The sequence below is a fragment of the Lissotriton helveticus genome, chromosome 11 (genome assembly GCF_964261635.1).
Source record: "Lissotriton helveticus chromosome 11, aLisHel1.1, whole genome shotgun sequence".
NCBI lineage: Eukaryota > Metazoa > Chordata > Amphibia > Caudata > Salamandridae > Lissotriton > Lissotriton helveticus.
Genome location: NC_136072.1, coordinates 629,623,297 through 629,641,263, shown reverse-complemented (window position 1 = coordinate 629,641,263; position 17,967 = coordinate 629,623,297). Strand labels below are relative to the sequence as shown.

Sequence of the window (17,967 nt, the reverse complement as noted above, 5' to 3'; positions counted from 1 at the left end):
ACAGTAACAGCAATTAGAGCATGCCATTTAGTTACCACAATGAAGGTAGGGTATGGTTGGTTGAAGACTAAAGCATTGAGAGATAGTTAACAGTTTAGGTTCAGATAAGGGTTTAACCAGTCTTTCTCGCAAGTTCCAACCAAGTTTGAACACAAAAATGGTTTAACAGAGAATCCCTCTTTGCAAGTGCCAATGTTTCAGAATTATTTTCTTGATTTTACTGGATAAGGTACCCAAGGTTGAAACACATACCAACCCGGTTTTGTTTGGTTTTTCTTTGATATGTAGCAGAGGTTCCTTGCAATTATATCAGATCTTCCTCATTGATCTTTTTAGTATTTTAACAGGGCAAACATGGGTTTTCAGTTTTGTGCTAAGATATTTGGCTAAAAGATAGTCTTTTTGTACAGTTGCACCTGAGGCAAAGATATTGACCAAATGGAAGTTTATCCTTGATAGTTTAACGATGATGAACATTATAATTCGGTAAAGTGTTTCTAGCTGTAGGTTTTGTATATACTGAAGTGTACAGCGAACCATTTTCTTCTCTTATGGTAAGATCAAGAAAAAATATGGATTGGGTGCTATGTTCAATGGCAAATATAAAATTAGGATGGAGGGAATGAGTTACTCATGAAAGTTCCAAATCAAAGCAACTTCGCCATGCCAAATCAGGAGGATGTTGGTTGTATATCTAATCCATTTTGCAATGTTAGATTTATATGGGCTAACTTGGTGGTATATATATTTGTCTTTGAAGTCACCAGCATAAAGGCTAGCTGTGTTCTGAGCAAAAACTGAATGTTTGTTCATAAAGGCGTCCATCAAAAATGAAGGAATTGTTGTTAAGCGCTATGTTTACACAGTCAATTGCAAAGGATGTTGGTACCTAATGTGGACGAGTTCTGGTTTTTAGCATTTTTTCTATTATTTCCAGAGTGTCAGATTGGAGAATGTTATTATAAAGATTTTCATTGTCCATAGTGCGTATAAGTCTGTGTTAGTATTGAATGTGAAACCTTCTATTATATTAACCACAGATATTAATTCCCTCATATATCTATGAGGGAATTAGAGTAACGAATGGTTTAATGAAAGAGTCCACACATTGTGCCAAAGCTTCAAGTATTGAGTCCCAGGCAGAAATGATTGGATGTCCTGGAGTGTTACAGGCGTTTTGTATTTTGAAGAGGATATAAAAATAGTTGGAACAGTGCAGTTAGATTTGTTCCAAAATTGTATTCGTCAGGACTTAGCCAACCCAATTTTTGTGGGGGTATATATCAGTTTTTGAATTGATAAAGTAGGATCATTCTGTAGTTTCTTGAGTGAACTGTGTTAGTCAATTGTCTATGTATCTCATCATTATAATCAGTTTTGTTGAGCTAAATTATTCACCGGCCCTCATCTGCTGGTTTAATAACCACGTCTATGAAGGACTGAAGATTCTTGAGGGCAGCAAGTTCTGTATTAGATAAGTATTTTGGAGAATTTTCTCTTTTAATAATAGGTCAATGTCAGAAAGAACAACATTCTCGAAAGTAATAATGTTTTTACTAATCATTATTGCTGGGACAGAAATATGTAGTATTGTGAAGACCAGTTGCGTCATAAATAGGTATAGTTTCATTTGAAGCAATACATTTTTTTATCAAATGGATGGAAATGATACATTTCTAACTGAGTGTCACATAATTTTTTTCTGTGTGTGAGTACTAATGACAGTCGAGCGCTAAGTACTAAGGTTTCCATGTCATCAAGGTGGTAGTTTAAAAACTAGAAGATGGGATCAACAATCTCTGAGTTTGCCACTCGTAATACTGGTTCAAAATCTGTCGTTGTGTGGGGTGTATGTTTCTTGTACCATCCTCTGCACCATCTTCTCTGTTGTGGACAGTGAGAGGAGCCCCTCTGGCCTTGGTCTGAATATATCTGTCAAGATGTGGATGGTAGTTCACTGTGACCAAGCTCAGTGAAAGTCCTCTGATTCTAGTCACTATCAGAGTCAGGCCCTGGATCTGAAAAGGTCACCCTCCTATAGGTGCAGAACTAGTTGTTTGATAAAAAATCCTTTCTAAGATATGGATAAATCCTTTCTTTAGTACAGCGTTTAATATCTTTCAGTCAGTTTTCCACATTTTTTGCTGACATTAACCTTTTAAAACTCTTTAATGGTTTCTTCTAAATTCCCGAGTGCTGTTTTGTGTTAATAATCTGTTTAGTTTTAAATTCTTCATCTTCAGTGGGCCACTAGAGATTTTGGTCAAGTACTTGTCGGAATATGTTAGCGTTGTAGATTCTGACATTTGTCATTTTAGCATGAATCACAAATAGAAACAGTAAAAAACAAGGAGAAAAAAAGAGTTGCCATTATCTGGGAGGGGTGCCAGTTTGACACAATCCCGGGTTTACAAAAATGTGTAAATCTGGAATTTCGTCAAACCCACTGGTTTATGGGCATGAACGCTCATGCCTCACCCATAGTATGCCTCCCAGCTCGAAATTTAACTAATGTAGAGCAAGCAGCTATGTTGCCTTACATTTCTTTACAGTCACTCAAGGTGGCACAAATTCCCCCTTGCATGACTTGGTAAATCTGAATTAAGATATTATGCTGCCTTGCGTAACGTTGGATGATGCAAGGACAATACACCTCTTTAATAAATCTGGCCCTTAGTCGTTCACAATTGCATAACAAACTTTTTGTTCATAATACTCTAGCATATAAATGAAAAAGGAAGTAAAATGAATTTCAAACACTTTTTTTGTACCATTTGGCATTCCTAAAATGTGCTTACTATGATATAATGTATTGAGAATAATTCTAGAGTAGAGTTTAGTGAATATGCTACAACTAACTTCTGTTGATGGTGCAATTTAAATCGCTTCCGTTAGCCTTGCAAGTTTTATGTGTTTACTGTTTTGTTATCAACCTTTATTTGGATGGAGAATATATTTAACACGAAGGCTATACGTTCAACGGAATCTCCAACACACAGACTCAATATACTCTTTATCAGAAATCTGCCTTTTTGCCAAGTCTGTTACGTTACCAAATATTTGATATTTGTGCTTTGATGGGCAACTGAGCGCTTACCAACATGTGTTTCATTGTACAATACCAGAATGGTACCAACAACACAGAATAATACATAGTAGTAATATGTTTGCCGAAATAACCTGAGCTCAGTGACTGACTCTCACATTTAAGAAATCTTTTGGATCTCTATTTACCTGACGAGATCATCATTGTACCAACATGACGTTCTATTTTCTGGATCTGATATTACCTGGAAAAAAAAGAAATAGTTGTATGCAATTTATGAATAAACTATAGTGATTCTGACACTATGAGATTTCAGTTCCTTTATTACAGTTACATTTGTAAATACAGAAACCATTTTCACAGGTGCAAAGATGATTATGGAAGGATGCAATAACAAAAGGTGTAGGGTTAGACTAAAATGTACGGTAAAGTCAGCACAGGTATAAAGGTGTGCCCCCAGATTGTTATGAGATTTGATGCTTAGCGAAGTCAATCAACCATCACATGTTTATGTCTGTGACACTTATTCAACCCTAGTCAGTGTTGAGTGGCATTAAAGCTGCATTACTCGAAGCCCGCTTGCCAACGAGCCTGCTAGCTAATATTTTTATGCCATCTGTGAGATCTGATGGCAGCTGCCCTCCAACCAGAAAGAAGCTCTGGCTTTTGCGTATCTGGCCACCAATGGTTGGTCTGCCCAAGAGAGACACTGTCCATCCTGCTTCTTTGGAAAATACTTTTCCCCTCTAAATTAGCAAATGAGTTGAAGATGACCTTCTCAGTACCCAGCCGAGAATAAGGAGAGGAAGAGTGCCACAAGCCACTTAACCGCTTGGATGCTGATGACGGAACCGCTCCGTCATCAGCTGCGGTGGCGCTGTGCTGATGACGGAGAGGTTCCGTCATGGCCCGGCCGCCGCACCTGCGCGGCGCGGATTCCGCGCCTGCCCTGGGCGTTCTATTGAGCGGGCGGGGCCATGACAGAAACGCTCCATCATGAGCACAGCCCAACTGCGGCTGATGATGGAGCGGTTCCGTCACCAGCATGCGGCCGCCGCCGCGGCCGCCCCGCCCCCTTAGCGCTGCGGCGGAATAGCCGCCGCAGCGATGCGGTTAACTACAGAGTTTTGTTTCGGTAACTAAATCCTTATTGCAGTTGGGGACAAAATCATATGTGCACCATACCAAATGAAAGGAATCTGTTACTTTCCCCATAACAATCTGTTCAAAGATTGTAGTGCTGTAAATTCACAACCTCTGCATACTCCTGCCATACAGTATTGGGCATAGAGGTTTGCAAGTTGTTTTTCTTCAAGGTTTTGAGTCACAAGATCCCCTGTGTCTCTACCTTCAGCTCACATTCTACCAGGATAAAGACTCCACCTCAAACTAGTTTTTCACCCAGTGGATGAGTAATGTCGGTGAAGTATAGTGACATAGGAAAGAAAACAAGTACTATTTATCGCGTGGTTTGAGAATTATAGAAACATCTGAGATCACAGCTTGCTTCTGGTGAGAAGGGTCGGCGCATCTGAATCTAAAGCACTACAAGCCACAAACAGATGTATAAAGTGTAAGTAATATTTTACATTCCTAGCATGTGTGGCTGTAAATGCACATGCTGTGCACACGATGTAAAGCAGTTCCTCCTTCAAGCGATGGCTTGCGAGTAGATAATGCAGTTGTTTGGAATACAGCTGTTAACACTGTTTAGCCAACTAAAGCCTGCTGATGGCCTGGATATTGTAGGAAAGTGGGTTTCTGTTGCAGTAACCCCCCCCCACATTTTGCCATACTACTGACGCACTTTTACATGATGTGCCCTGGGTCCCTGCCAATCAGGTTCCAGGGGCCTGTCTTCTTTCCCCAAAACTAACCCAATTGGCATCTCTGGCCACAGGTCAGCCCCGCTTAAATGGTACCACAGGTACCCAGGGCACTGTGACCAGACAAGGCGTCTAAGGGCTGCAGCACTTATTGTGCCACCCTTAGAGGTCCTGTACCCTGACACTCACACACTGCCTTTGCAGGCTGCGTGTCTTGGTGCAGAACAAAGTGAAGTGTCAACATGGCGCATAATCCTGGGTGCTATGCCTACAAACCAGTGCCCTGGCATAGATCCGTCACCCCTCTAGCTAGGTGCACTAAACAAGTGGTGAGGGTACAGGTGCATGATCCCTGTACCCCTACAGTGTCTAAGTCCATTCTTAAACATTGTAAGTGCAGTGCAGCCATTAAGAGTATATGGTGCTGGGAGTTTATCGTTACAAACTCCACAGCACCATAATGGCTACACTGAAAACTGAGAAGTTTGGTATCAAACGTCTTAGCACATTGAACCCACACTGAAGCCAGTGTTAGATTTAATGAAAAATGTACACGGAGGGCATCTTAGAGATGCTCCCTGAAAACGAACCCACCACTAGTGTCCAGGCTGAGTGGCTGCTTTCAGCTGCCACCATCAGGCATGTTTCTGGACCCCTGGGTCGAGAGCCTGCTGCACTCTGGGGCCTGAATCAATGCACATCCTGGGACGAGGTGCCAAGCCTCCTTCCCCAGGAAGGGCATGGTTCATGAAGGGGAAGCTTCAAAGGCTTGCCGCCTTTGTGAGCTTCCCCAGGCCAATTGCTGCTTTCAGCAACTGGTCCCCACTGGTTCTGACCCCCACTTTTGGCCGGATAACCAGAGGAAAAAACAAGTGAGGAAGAGAGGGTTGCCCACCTCTGCCAACTCCACCCCTCAGGTGGGGGAGGCGAGGTGAAGCACAACTCTCAGGCCACACCCTCTTGAAGACGGGGGACTCAGTCAAACAGGGACAGGCACATGCTCCCTTTCACTGGAGGGTGACATAATAGGGGGTGTACACACCTCATGGAAGGGACTGATTGGTCCCTGCCTTTTACCTACCTGTAACACCCCTAAATCTGGTATTAAGGGCCACCCCTGAACCTTGCTTCCTCAGATCCAGACAAGAAACAAGAAGAAAAGAGGAAGCAGGATTGAACAGCCGTGCAGCAGCTAACAAGAAGAAGACACCCACTGACTTGGCCCCAGCCCTACTAGCCTGTCTCCCCCTCGAACCTGCTCCTGCGAAATCCAGGTGTGTACTGCAGCCAGCAACCTCAAAGCCCCCGGGGGATCTGCCTGCCTTCAGTTCCAAAGACTGCTTCTCCCGTGAACACCGGATTTGTTCAACTGTAACCTCTGGCAGCAGTCGGAAACCGCGAACCTGCCCCACTCTGCACCTGCTGTCCACGGCGCACGCTCGAGTGGGCAAACACCACGAGGAGGTCACCCCTGTGAACCTAAACCTAGATCCGGAGACCCATGGTCTGCCTCAAGCCTCCATCCAACGCCTGCAGTCAAAATCTAGAAGGACCCCCTAATCGGGACCAGGAGCTGGAAAGAAGATCCGACCCCAATAGGTACCCCTGCACCCAACGCCCCATCGCCTTGTGTGCCCAAACCAATGGTGCCTAACCAACCCCTAACTTCCCAACTTACCTCTTGAAGTGGCGGTCGCACCCAGAAGTCTTTTGTCTTCCTGCCTGCAGTGGTTTTGCAAATCGAAGGTTCTCCATTGGAAACAAAAGGGCATCCGACGTCGAAACAGCACCCGGCATCCGGCCACTCTAGTGCCGCTGAGGGTGCACCTTAGGTGCTAATTTGTCCCCATTTGCCCTGAGCTAAAGTCCAGGAGCTTTGCTCCCACAACCCAGTGGCCTGCTTGCCATTATCTACCAACCAGAGGCCCCCTATCCCCATTGGATAACATTGGGCCTCAACACTCTGCACCCGGCCACCCTAGTGCCGCTGAGGGTGTAACAAGCGTGCATCACTGACCCTGGGGGACCACTGGGTGTACACCCAGAATCGCAACTCTCACTACCGAATACTTACCTAGAAACCGATAACCATATTTTCCTCCATAGGATAACATTGACACTTTTTCCTGAAATAGTTCTTAAGTGTGGAGTTTTGAAAGCTAAGAAAATTCTTAACATTTTTATGATTTAACAAAAAACGCGTTTACTCACCTGTTTACAGGAAATGTCCCAGTGCTGCTTCCAGGCAAACAGCCCTGAGTAAGAAAAGTAATCCAAAAGTAACTTACCTGCTATTTTACTGAAAATCCTATTTAAGACTATGTACTGTATTTACAAGTGATTGCATTTCTCTGAAACAATACTGTAAGTCAAACCATAGTACATTTACAATTGCAATGGAACTGTTTTACCATCAGCATTTATTACTGTAAAGTATTTATTGCTTACCTGTGCCAGGCTTGCTTGGTTCTAGAAGGAAAATGCTACTTACCAGTATGCATCTGTTCTTGGCATGTAGAGCTGTAGATTCGTATACTGTAGCATAGATCGCCATCTGGTGTTGGGCTCTGATGTTTGCACTTTGTTTTTGTATAAGTCTTTGTAGTCACAAGATAAGTGGCTCCTCCTTTGGTTAGTAGGGCACATGGGCATCCACTCCATCTCCAGATTGCTTTCGTTATAAAGGGTGATGATAAAGTTAGATAGAAATAGAAAGATGTCCATGTGTAGTGTATCTAAGTAAGATACTACTGCAACAGACACAGGTATCAGGGAGGCGGGTGGCCGTATACTTATTTATTTATTTATTTTTAGTGTTTTCTATAGCGCGAACATGACCCTGCAAAGGGTGTCAGAGCGCTTTACAGAAGCATTTAAACAACAATCCTAACATTACATATTACTAGACATAGGTGTTTGCAGTAAATGCAATTCCAAAGGGCTAATAGTAACCAAAAAAGGTCACTGATAGATTACCATAAAGTCTTAGACATTTTTTTTTTAAACAATGAGATAAAAACGGGTATAAAAGACCAATATTGTACAGTGAAGCTGGTGGTGTGAAAATTGTGTCCGCCAGGCAGAATGAACTAAATAAAGAACAGTTTTAAGGAATAATAGGAGAAATGTCCTCATATAGAACGATTTTGCTTCTTTTTTTAATTTTGCGAGGGCGTTCCAAATTCTCGGTGCGGCCCCTGAGAATGCTCGGTCATACGTTCTTTTCTTATGAAAGCACGCAGGTTTCAGTAGTAGATCAGCCTTGCTCCTGGAGGAACGTGACCCTCCCGACAGCGAGAGTTTCTGGGCGAGGTAGACTGGAGTATTGTTGTGTATTGCTTTGTGGGTGATGCATGCCAGTTTGTACTGGATTCGAGCTTCGAAAGGAAACCAGTTGAGAGCTTTCAAGTGGGGGGGAGATATGGTCGACTTTTTTGCATCCCGTTATGAGTCTTGTGGCTGCATTAAGACATGCTTTCAACGGGGCTGTTGAGATGTTAGGGAGTCCAGCTAAGGTTGTGCAACCATATTCAATCCTTGAGATGACCAATGCTTGAACTGCTGTCTTGAGGTCTGCTTTATTTAAAAAAGGTTTTAGTTTTCATAAGTAACTCAAGTGGAATCTGGCCATTGTGTTGATATGTGCAGACATATTAAGGTTTTTGTCCAGAATGATACCTAGAGATTTAGTTGAATCCACAATCTTCGGAGTGCACTTTAGTGCAGTGATGAGGTTGGACCATCCTGCCATCAATGTATTGCTTTTTTTAGGGGTAATCAGAAGGAATTCAGTCTTTTGACCATTTAGTTTTAGGTGGTTCTTGGTTAGCCATTGAAGTGTTCTTGTTAGAGCTAGGTTCATTGTCTTTATAGCATCATTGGAGGCAATCTTAATGTAAAGCTGAGTGTCATCAGCATACATATGGAAAGCAATGTTAGATTTTCGAAGTATTTCCGTAAGAGGTTCTACGTATAGATTAAAGAGTGATGGAGATAGCGTTGAACCTTGTGGGACTCCTATAGTATTGTCAGTTGCGCTTGAAAGGGTCTGGTTGACAGTGAATTTTTGTGATCTATTCTCCAGAAAGGAGCTGAACCAGGATAGCACTGTACCTTCAAATCCCATCCTGTTTTTCAGACGATCGAGTATATAGGCATGGTTCACCGTGTCGAAAGCTGATGACAAGTCCAGTAAGATTAGTAGGCATGTTTCATTATGATCAAGAGCCAGTAAAGCATCATCAACTATGTGTAGAATCACAGATGTGCGAAGATCCCGGCGATCCTGACCCGGGCCTGCCCTGGTAGCCGCGCGGCCGATGTGGGTGAGAGGCCCCAAGACCTGATTCTGTGAAGGGGTCTCCCCCCGCCGCTGCTTGGTCCGGCGGCCCTGGTCCTCGGTGCCCGGGCTCCGCTTGTCTGGGGCGCCGGTGCTGGTGCTGGCGGAGAACCGTCTTGGGCGGACATCCTTTTTGCATCGAGGCCGCACTTGCTGGGACCCCCGGAGCTTGTAAAGTCCTACATTTGAGAACTGTTCTTTCCGGGGGTCTTGGTGGGCGGCGATTGGGCTGATTCACGAAATGGCGGCCGGCCCTCTGGAGCGAGAGTCACCCTGTGGCGGCGGGCCCGTGTTGCCTAGTTGTGAGGGCATCGGATCTGGTGAGCGTGAGCCGACGGTCAGAGATATCCTGGCAGCCCTGAGATCCCTGCACGCATCCCTGGCCATGGGCGTCTTGGTGGGCCCGCCACGACCTGCCGCCATTTTGGGCGGCCATTTCTTCTTGTCGCCCTCTTGTTTCGAAGACTCCATTGCTTCGCCCCCCTCGATTGACTTGAGTGTCTCCGCCACTGATCGAAGATCGTGTAGTGTGCCGGTGACTTTGGGGCGCCCTACTTTTCGGGGTCCGGACCCCGGGGACTTGGATGCTGTACCGCGACCTTGCTCGACATTGTTGCCTGGAATTATTGGTGGACTGCCTCCTGTGCCTGCTTCAATGACTTTGCATGTGTCTATATTCGGGACCACCTCGCCCGCGCCGGTGGCGCAACTGAACTCCTGTTTTTCATTGCTCGTGTTGCGATTAATGCTGCATCTCTACTTTCCACTTGGACTTCTGCTCCCTTGCGGATTTGTCTACCCCCCACGTAACTATGCTGGCCACCATTCCACCCGATTGTATGCTGATCTTGGATTTAATATGTGGTTTTACGTTGCCATGTGGTGGGTGGGGTTTGTCGCTCGCAAGGGTTGGGGGTGAAATGCACGACTTCTGTTTGCTTCCTGGTATACGATTTCGTAGCACACTTGTTTCTTATCGTAGAAAGGTGGGAGGTCCCCTTCTCATAATGTTTTGTGGTGCGTGATGGGGTGTCGTCCTGGTCGGTTTTTGACTGTGCTTGTCTGGTTGGGCGGAGGGCTGCGGCCGACCGCTTTGATTACAGTTATTCTGCTCCTCCCTCTTGTGTTTTTTTGTGTTTTCTTGTTTTCTTCTTTCCGCTTCTGTTGCCTTTTTCTCTCGTTCTTCTTTCTTACTTCTTGCTATATTTCGGGTTCTGGTTTAGGGCGACAGGCACGCTGTTTGAAGGGTAGGCCATAGCCTTCTACAGGGGTGCAGGGTGGGACGGGTGGGTTGGGTTCTATTTTTTGTTTGTCTTCTGGTTCTATGGCCCTTTTGTATCTCTACTTCGTGAGGCCGCGTCGGTCCCGACCTCCTATGGTGTGTTTCGGGTGGGGGATGTGGCGTCGTTAATCCTCCTGCTATGTTTCGGCTGCCTTTCTCCCCGATCGCCATACCCCCACCTGGGCCGCTACTCCTTTCGTCTCCTGTCTTCCCGCCACGGGGGGCCTGTGTCGGCGTGTCTTCTTCCTTTCGTTTTTCATATTTCCTTCATCCCTTTTTTATTGTTTTCTTTTGTCTTCCCTCCTTTTTCCTTTCCCTTCTTCTTCCACTTCCCTATTTTCCCACCCCCCCCCCCCCCCTTTTTCCTCCCGGTGTCCTAGAGGTTGTTATGACGGGCTGGTTTTGATGCATTGTCTTTCCGATCCCTCTGTTCTGGTTTGGTAGTGTCTTGGGTGGCGGGCATGTTACGAGGATAATGCTCAGGGGCCGATTGTGTCTTCCATTTCCTGATTTTCTTGACTGCATTGTATTGTCCCCCCGATATTTTGGCCCCATGCCCCCTTATTAATGTTGAGGTTGCTTTACGGGATATCGGATGCTTCCGTAAGGAAAGTGAGCCTGACATACCTCTTTTTCCCATATTATAAAATTAAGCCTTCTTTACTCCTGTGTTTAGCCCTTTGGTTCCGGTATCTTTTCTCCCCCTTTACGATTGTACGGCCACTGCTTTGTATTGATTATGTAATATTTGCCTTGTGACTCCTGATTGTTTTCCACATTGCGGCCGGCCGGCTTGGTTGTAGGCCTTGACTTGTCTCTCCTTTTGATGTCAATAAAGGTTTTAAAAAAAAAAAAACTATGTGTAGAATCGCAGTTTCTGTACTGTGGTTTGGACGGAAACCGGATTGGCAATCGTTAAGAAGCTTGAAGTCAGAGATGTGTAGGCTCAATTGTTGTTGGACACATTTTTCCCAAATTTTGGCCAACATGGGAATATTGGTTACAGGTCTATAATTGTTCGCATCTAAAGGGTTCTCAGACGTTTTTTTTAGTAGTGGGATGACTTGCCCTGTTTTTAAGCAGTCCGGTATTTGACATTGTGACAACGAGGCATTAATGACCTTAGACCAAGCAGGGATTAGCAGGTGATTTATGGAGGACCAGCATTTCGCCAGTAGGGGATCGTTGTAATGATTGTTAGGTTTCGAGGACGCCATGATCTTTGAAATGTCTAATTCACTAACCTGTGTAAAATCCGACCATCTGAGATTGTTTTTGAGTTCGGCTGATTCTATATCATCCAGCACCTTATCTCCCTGGCCCTTCTCCATTTCCATGTCATCCGCAGCTTTTTTTAGTTCCCTCTTCAAAGAGTTGGCTTTGTTTGTAAAGAAGATCGAGAAGTCTTCGCTGTTTAAGTTTGTTTTGGAAATGACTGGAGCCATTTTGGCCGCCTTGTTTGATTGATCTTTAAGTAGATCGAAGAGTTTCCTTGGTCTATTTACTGCGTTATCCAGTTCTTTCCTGAAGAATTCTTTTTTTGATTTAATAAAGCTTTTATTATACGCCTTCCTGGATTGTCTCAGTAAGGTTAGATGTGGAGCGGACTAGTGTTGAGGCCATTTACATTTCGCTAATCTCAGTGACCGTCTTTCTTCATTTAAGGCACCATTGAACCATGGATTTTTGTCTTTGACTGAGAACCTTTTCAGTTTTAGAGGGGCTATGTCATCTACGATGCTGGATATTTTTGTTGTTGTATTGTATCGTGAGGTCGTTGACGTCAACCATGCTCATGGGTGGTTGCAGATCAATATTGCAGCGAGCCGCTAAGATTTCCATATTAATTCCTCTAGTGTCCCTTGTCCACTTTTTGGGTTTGATGGCTTGTGTGGATGATTTAGATTTTCTGAAGGGAATTTCGAAGGTAATTATGTGGTGATCCGACCAGTCGCAAGGTGTGGTTACAATGTTCTAAATACATTTGTCTTTAGCTAAGATCCAATCAAGTATAGATCCTTTATTGTGGGTGGGGAGGTGACATCCTTGAACTAAGGATTGGCTATCCAGGAAGGATTTTTACTGGGTGATTTGATTGTCATCGTGATCTTCCCAATGCATGTTGAAGTCTCCAAAGAATATATCGCTCGTCTGCAGATTAAAGTTAGTAGTAATGATTTCTATCAGTTGGTCTATGAATTTGGTCTTAGTACCCGGGGGGTGGTATAATGCATGGAGTTTACAGTTCTGGTTATTTGCTGCTCTAAAGGACATGCCTAGATATTCACAAGATTCAAAAGGCTCAGCCTGTATCTTTGTGATGGAAATTTCAGATTTACGTATACAAGCAATGCCACAACCCTTTCTGATAATTCTGTCGTGTCTCAGTATCTGGTAGTTCAGGGGGACAAGTAGGTCTAGGCAGGGCGTCGACGACTCAGAAAGCCATGTTTCCGTTAGAATGATTAAGTCAAAGTTATGGTTAAGAATGAGGTCGGCTATGTCTGCCGAATGTTTATTTGCCGATCAACAGTTTGGTAGAGCACAGCTAAAATGCTTCTGTTCTATGCTCAAGGGTGGCAGAGATTATTCGGGCGTTAATGTCACTTTCCTAAGATTTTTGGTATTGATCCCTCTGGTATTAACCTGAGAGTTTCTACAGGCTTTCGTTACAATAGTTTGAATATTGAAGTTGTCTCCTAGCTTAGTTTGAGTGATAGACCCTGGTTCATATGTGGACACAATAGATAGTAACTCACTATCAGACAGATAGTTGAGTTGCGTGTGAGGACGGTAAATTCTATTCGATAGTGCCAATGGGGTGGATCTATGTTTAGCATGCATTTCAGGGGGGGAAGATTAAAAAACCTCCATTTTTGCCAGCCATTTTTCAGATAAGCACAGCAGGTTTTTCATATCCTTAATGGCGGCGAGCATAGCTTTGTAAGTTTTACAAGATTGTGCGTTGATGTTTAGAAGATCATTATTGGATTGATGGATTTTGATCCTAACCAAATCTAAACTATCAGGGGTGCTAGTAGGTTGAGGGCAGAGTGTCTCTTTGGGGAGTTTTACTTTGGTTATCCCCGTAGGTTCTGAGCATATTCTATTAAGTATAGGGATAGTTCCTTGCTTCCCTATGAGGTTCCCCAGTGCTCCATTCTCGCTGGCTTGAACTTGCTCCACCTGAGAGATTACCATCATGTTGACAGTTCCCACTGGTGGTTCGGTATCAGTGTTCGAGATAGGATGGGAGCTCAATTCAAGAGTCGGGGGCATAGTTTCTAGTTGAAAGTTATTGTCCCTGTCTAATTCTCGATTGGAATCATGACAAAGACGATGGACTACATTGGGTGGGAAGATTTTAAGCGTCACAGCGAGATCAGTCTGTTGTGATTCTATCGCCATGTCAGCTTCAGAGTCCTTAACGTTCAAGAAATTGTCATCCAGACAAACTTATTGCGGTTCGGTGTTGGTGTTTCTGCTGATCGACGTAAGGGCGTTACCATTAGCACTAGTCTGTGAGTTCCTGATTGCCTGCAGTAACATTTGATTTTCATTCATATTGGTGTTTCTGCTGACAGGCGCAAGGGTGCTACCATTGGTATTAACCTGTGTTACTGTTTTCCTGAAGAGGAGTTTGAGTTTCATCACTAGAGTTGTAGCTGACTGACACTATAGTTTGGATAGGGTGATTAGATTCCATCTCTCTGTCGATTTCAACTGTATGTTCACAGGTGGCACAGTGCTAGCTTGGGGCTTGGTGTTATGCTGGATTTTTAGAGTGGTGCTGCTGAGAAGGGTCGGCGCATCTGAATCTAAAGCACTACAAGCCACAAACAGATGTATAAAGTGTAAGTAATATTTTACATTCCTAGCATGTGTTGCTGTACATGCACATGCTGTGCCCAGGATGTAAAGCAGTTCCTCCTTCAAGCGATGGCTTGCGAGTAGATAATGCAGGTGTTTGGAATACAGCTGTTAACACTGTTTAGCCAACTAAAGCCTGCTGATGGCCTGGATACTGTAGGAAAGTGGGTTTCTGTTGCAGTAACCCCCCCACATTTTGCCATACTACTGATGCACTTTTACATGATGTGCCCTGGGTCCCTGTCAATCAGGTTCCAAGGGCCTGTCTTCTTTCCCCAAAACGAACCCAATTGGCATCTCTGGCCACAGGTTAGCCCCTCTTAAATGGTACCACAGGTACCCAGGGCACTGTGACCAGACAAGGCCTCTAAGGGCTGCAGCACTTATTGTGCCACCCTTAGAGGTCCTGTACCCTGACACTCACACACTGCCTTTGCAGGCTGCGTGTCTTGGTGCAGAACAAAGTTAAGTGTCAACATGGCACATAATCCTGGGTGCTATGCCTACAAACCACAGCCCTGGCATAGATCCGTCACCCCTCTAGCTAGGTGCACTAAACAAGTGGTGAGGGTACAGGTGCATGATCCCTGTACCCCTACAGTGTCTAAGTCCATTCTTGAACATTGTAAGTGCAGTGCAGCCATTGAGAGTATATGGTGCTGGGAGTTTGTCGTTACAAACTCCACAGCACCATAATGGCTACACTGAAAACTGAGAAGTTTGGTATCAAACTTCTTAGCACATTGAACCCACACTGAAGCCAGTGTTAGATTTAATGAAAAATGTACACGGCACTAGTGTCCAGGCTGAGTGGCTACTTTCAGCTGCCACCATCAGGCATGTTTCTGGACCCGTGGGTCGAAAGCCTGCTGCTCTCTGGGGCCTGAATCAATGCACATCCTGGGACGAGGTGCCAAACCTCCTTCCCCAGGATGGGCATGGTTCACGAAGGGGAAGCTTCAAAGGCTTGCTGCCTTTGTGAGCTTCCCCAGGCCACTTGCTGCTTTCAGCAACTGGTCCCCCTGGTTCTGACCCCCACTTTTGGCCGGATAACCAGAGGAAAAAACAAGTGAGGAAGAGAGGGTTGCCACCTCTGCCAACTCCACCCCTCAGTTGGGGGAGGCGAGGTGAAGCACAACTCTCAGTCCACACCCTCTTGAAGACGGGGGACTCAGTCAAACAGGGACAGGCACATGCTCCCTTCCACTGGAGGGTGACATAATAGGGGCTGTACACACCTCATGGAAGGGACTGATTGGTCCCTGCCTTTTACCTACCTGTAACACCCCTAATTCTGGTATTAAGGGCCACCCCTGAACCTTGCTTCCTCAGATCCAGACAAGAAAAAAGAAGAAAAGAGGAAGCAGGATTGAACAGCCGTGCAGCAGCTGACAAGAAGAAGACACCCACTGACTTGGCCCCAGCCCTACTAGCCTGTCTCCCCCTCGAACCTGCTCCTGCGAAATCCAGGTGTGTACTGCAGCCAGCAACCTCAAAACCCCCGGGGGATCTGCCTGCCTTCAGTTCCAAAGACTGCTTCTCCCGTGAACACCGGATTTGTTCAACTGTAACCTCTGGCAGCAGTCGGAAACCGCAAACCTGCCCGACTCTGCACCTGCTGTCCACGGCCCACGCTCGAGTGGGCAAACACCACGAGGAGGTCACCCCTGTGAACCTAAACCTGGATCCGGAGACCCATGGTCTGCCTCAAGCCTCCTTCCAACGCCTGCAGTCAAAATCTAGAAGGACCCCCTAATCGCGACCAGGAGCTGGAAAGAAGATCCGACCCCAATAGGTACCCCTGCACCCAACGCCCCATCGCCTTGTGTGCCCAAACCAACGGTGCCTAACCAACCCCTAACTTCCCAACTTACCTCTTGAAGTGGCGGTCGCACCCAGAAGTCTTTTGTCTTCCTGCCTGCAGTGGTTTTGCAAATCGAAGGTTCTCCATTGGAAACAAAAGGGTATCCGACGTCGAAACAGCACCCTGCATCTGGCCACTCTAGTGTCGCTGAGGGTGCACCTTAGGTGCTAATTTGTCCCCATTTGCCCTGAGCTAAAGTCCAGGAGCTTTGCTCCCACAACCCAGTGGCCTGCTTGCCATTATCTACCAACCGGAGGCCCCCTATCCCCATTGGATAACATTGGGCCTCAACACTCTGCACCCGGCCGCCCTAGTGCCGCTGAGGGTGTAACAAGAGTGCATCACTGACCCTGGAGGACCACTGGGTCTACACCCAGAATCGCAACTCCCGCTACCGAATACTTACCTAGAAACCGATAACCATATTTTCCTCCATAGGATAACATTGACACTTTTTCCTGAAAAGGTTTTTAAGTGTGGAGTTTTGACCCCTAAGGAAATTCTTAAAATTTGTATGATTTAACAAAAAACGCGTTTACTCACCTGTTTACAGGAAATGTCCCAGGGCTGCATCCAGACAAACAGCACTGAGTAAAGTAAAGTCCACATTTGTAAAGCGCACAATCACCCGTAAGGGTCTCTAGGCGCTGGGGGCCGTCGGGAAGATTAAGCGAGCTATTGCCCAGAGTCACATGGTGCTGGGCTAACCTGCCGCCGGAGCCGGGGATCGAACCGTGGTCCCCAGATTCCAGCGTCAGTCGCCCTGGCCGCGGCGCCACACCTCTTCCTGAGTAAGAAAAGTAATCCAAAAGTAACTTACCTGCTATTTTACTGAAAATCCTATTTAAGTCTATGTACTGTATTTACAAGTGATTGCATTTCTCTGAAACAATACTGTGAGTCAAACCATAGTACATTTACAATTGCAATGGAACTGTTTTACCATCAGCATTTATTACTGTAAAGTATTTATTGCTTACCTGTGCCAGGCTTGCTTGGTTCTAGAAGGAAAATGCTACTTACCAGTATGCATCTGTTCTTGGCATGTAGAGCTGTAGATTCGTATACTGTAGCATAGATCGCCATCTGGTGTTGGGCTCTGATGTTTGCACTTTGTTTTTGTAGAAGTCTTTGTAGTCACAAGATAAGTGACTCCTCCTTTGGTTAGTAGGGCACATGGGCATCCACTCCATCTCCAGATTGCTTTCGTTATAAAGGGTGATGATGAAGTTAGATAGAAATAGAAAGATGTCCATGTGTAGTGTATCTAAGTAAGATACTACTGCAACAGACACAGGTATCAGGGAGGAGGGTGGCCGTATACTTATTTATTTATTTATTTTTAGTGTTTTCTATAGAGCGAACATGACCTTGCAAAGGGTGTCAGAGTGCTTTACAGAAGCATTTAAACAACAATCCTAACATTACATATTACTAGACATAGGTGTTTGCAGTAAATGCAATTCCAAAGGGCTAATAGTAACCAAAAAAGTTCACTGATAGATTACCATAAAGTCTTAGACATTTTTTTTAAAAACAATGAGATAAAAACGGGTATAAAAGACCAATATTGTACAGTGAAGCTGGTGGTGTGAAAATTGTGTCCGCCAGGCAGAATGAACTAAATAAAGAACAGTTTTAAGGAATTATGGGAGAAATTTCCTCATATAGAACGATTTTGCTTCTTTTTTTAATTTTGCAAGGGCGTTCCAAATTCTCGGTGCGGCCCCTGAGAATGCT

The 17,967-nt window shown here is 45.0% G+C and overlaps 1 protein-coding gene across 1 annotated transcript in view; it reads right to left on the bottom strand.

Moving 5' to 3' along the window:
- Nucleotides 1–3,230: 3,230 nt before the first annotated feature.
- Nucleotides 3,231–17,967, bottom strand: part of LOC144790862 (uncharacterized) — a 580,240-nt gene continuing 565,503 nt past the window's right edge. The window contains exon 9 of the mRNA XM_078665522.1: nucleotides 3,231–3,290. Coding sequence (XP_078521648.1) covers nucleotides 3,231–3,290 — 60 coding nt within the window. The remainder of the gene's footprint in view (nucleotides 3,291–17,967) is intronic.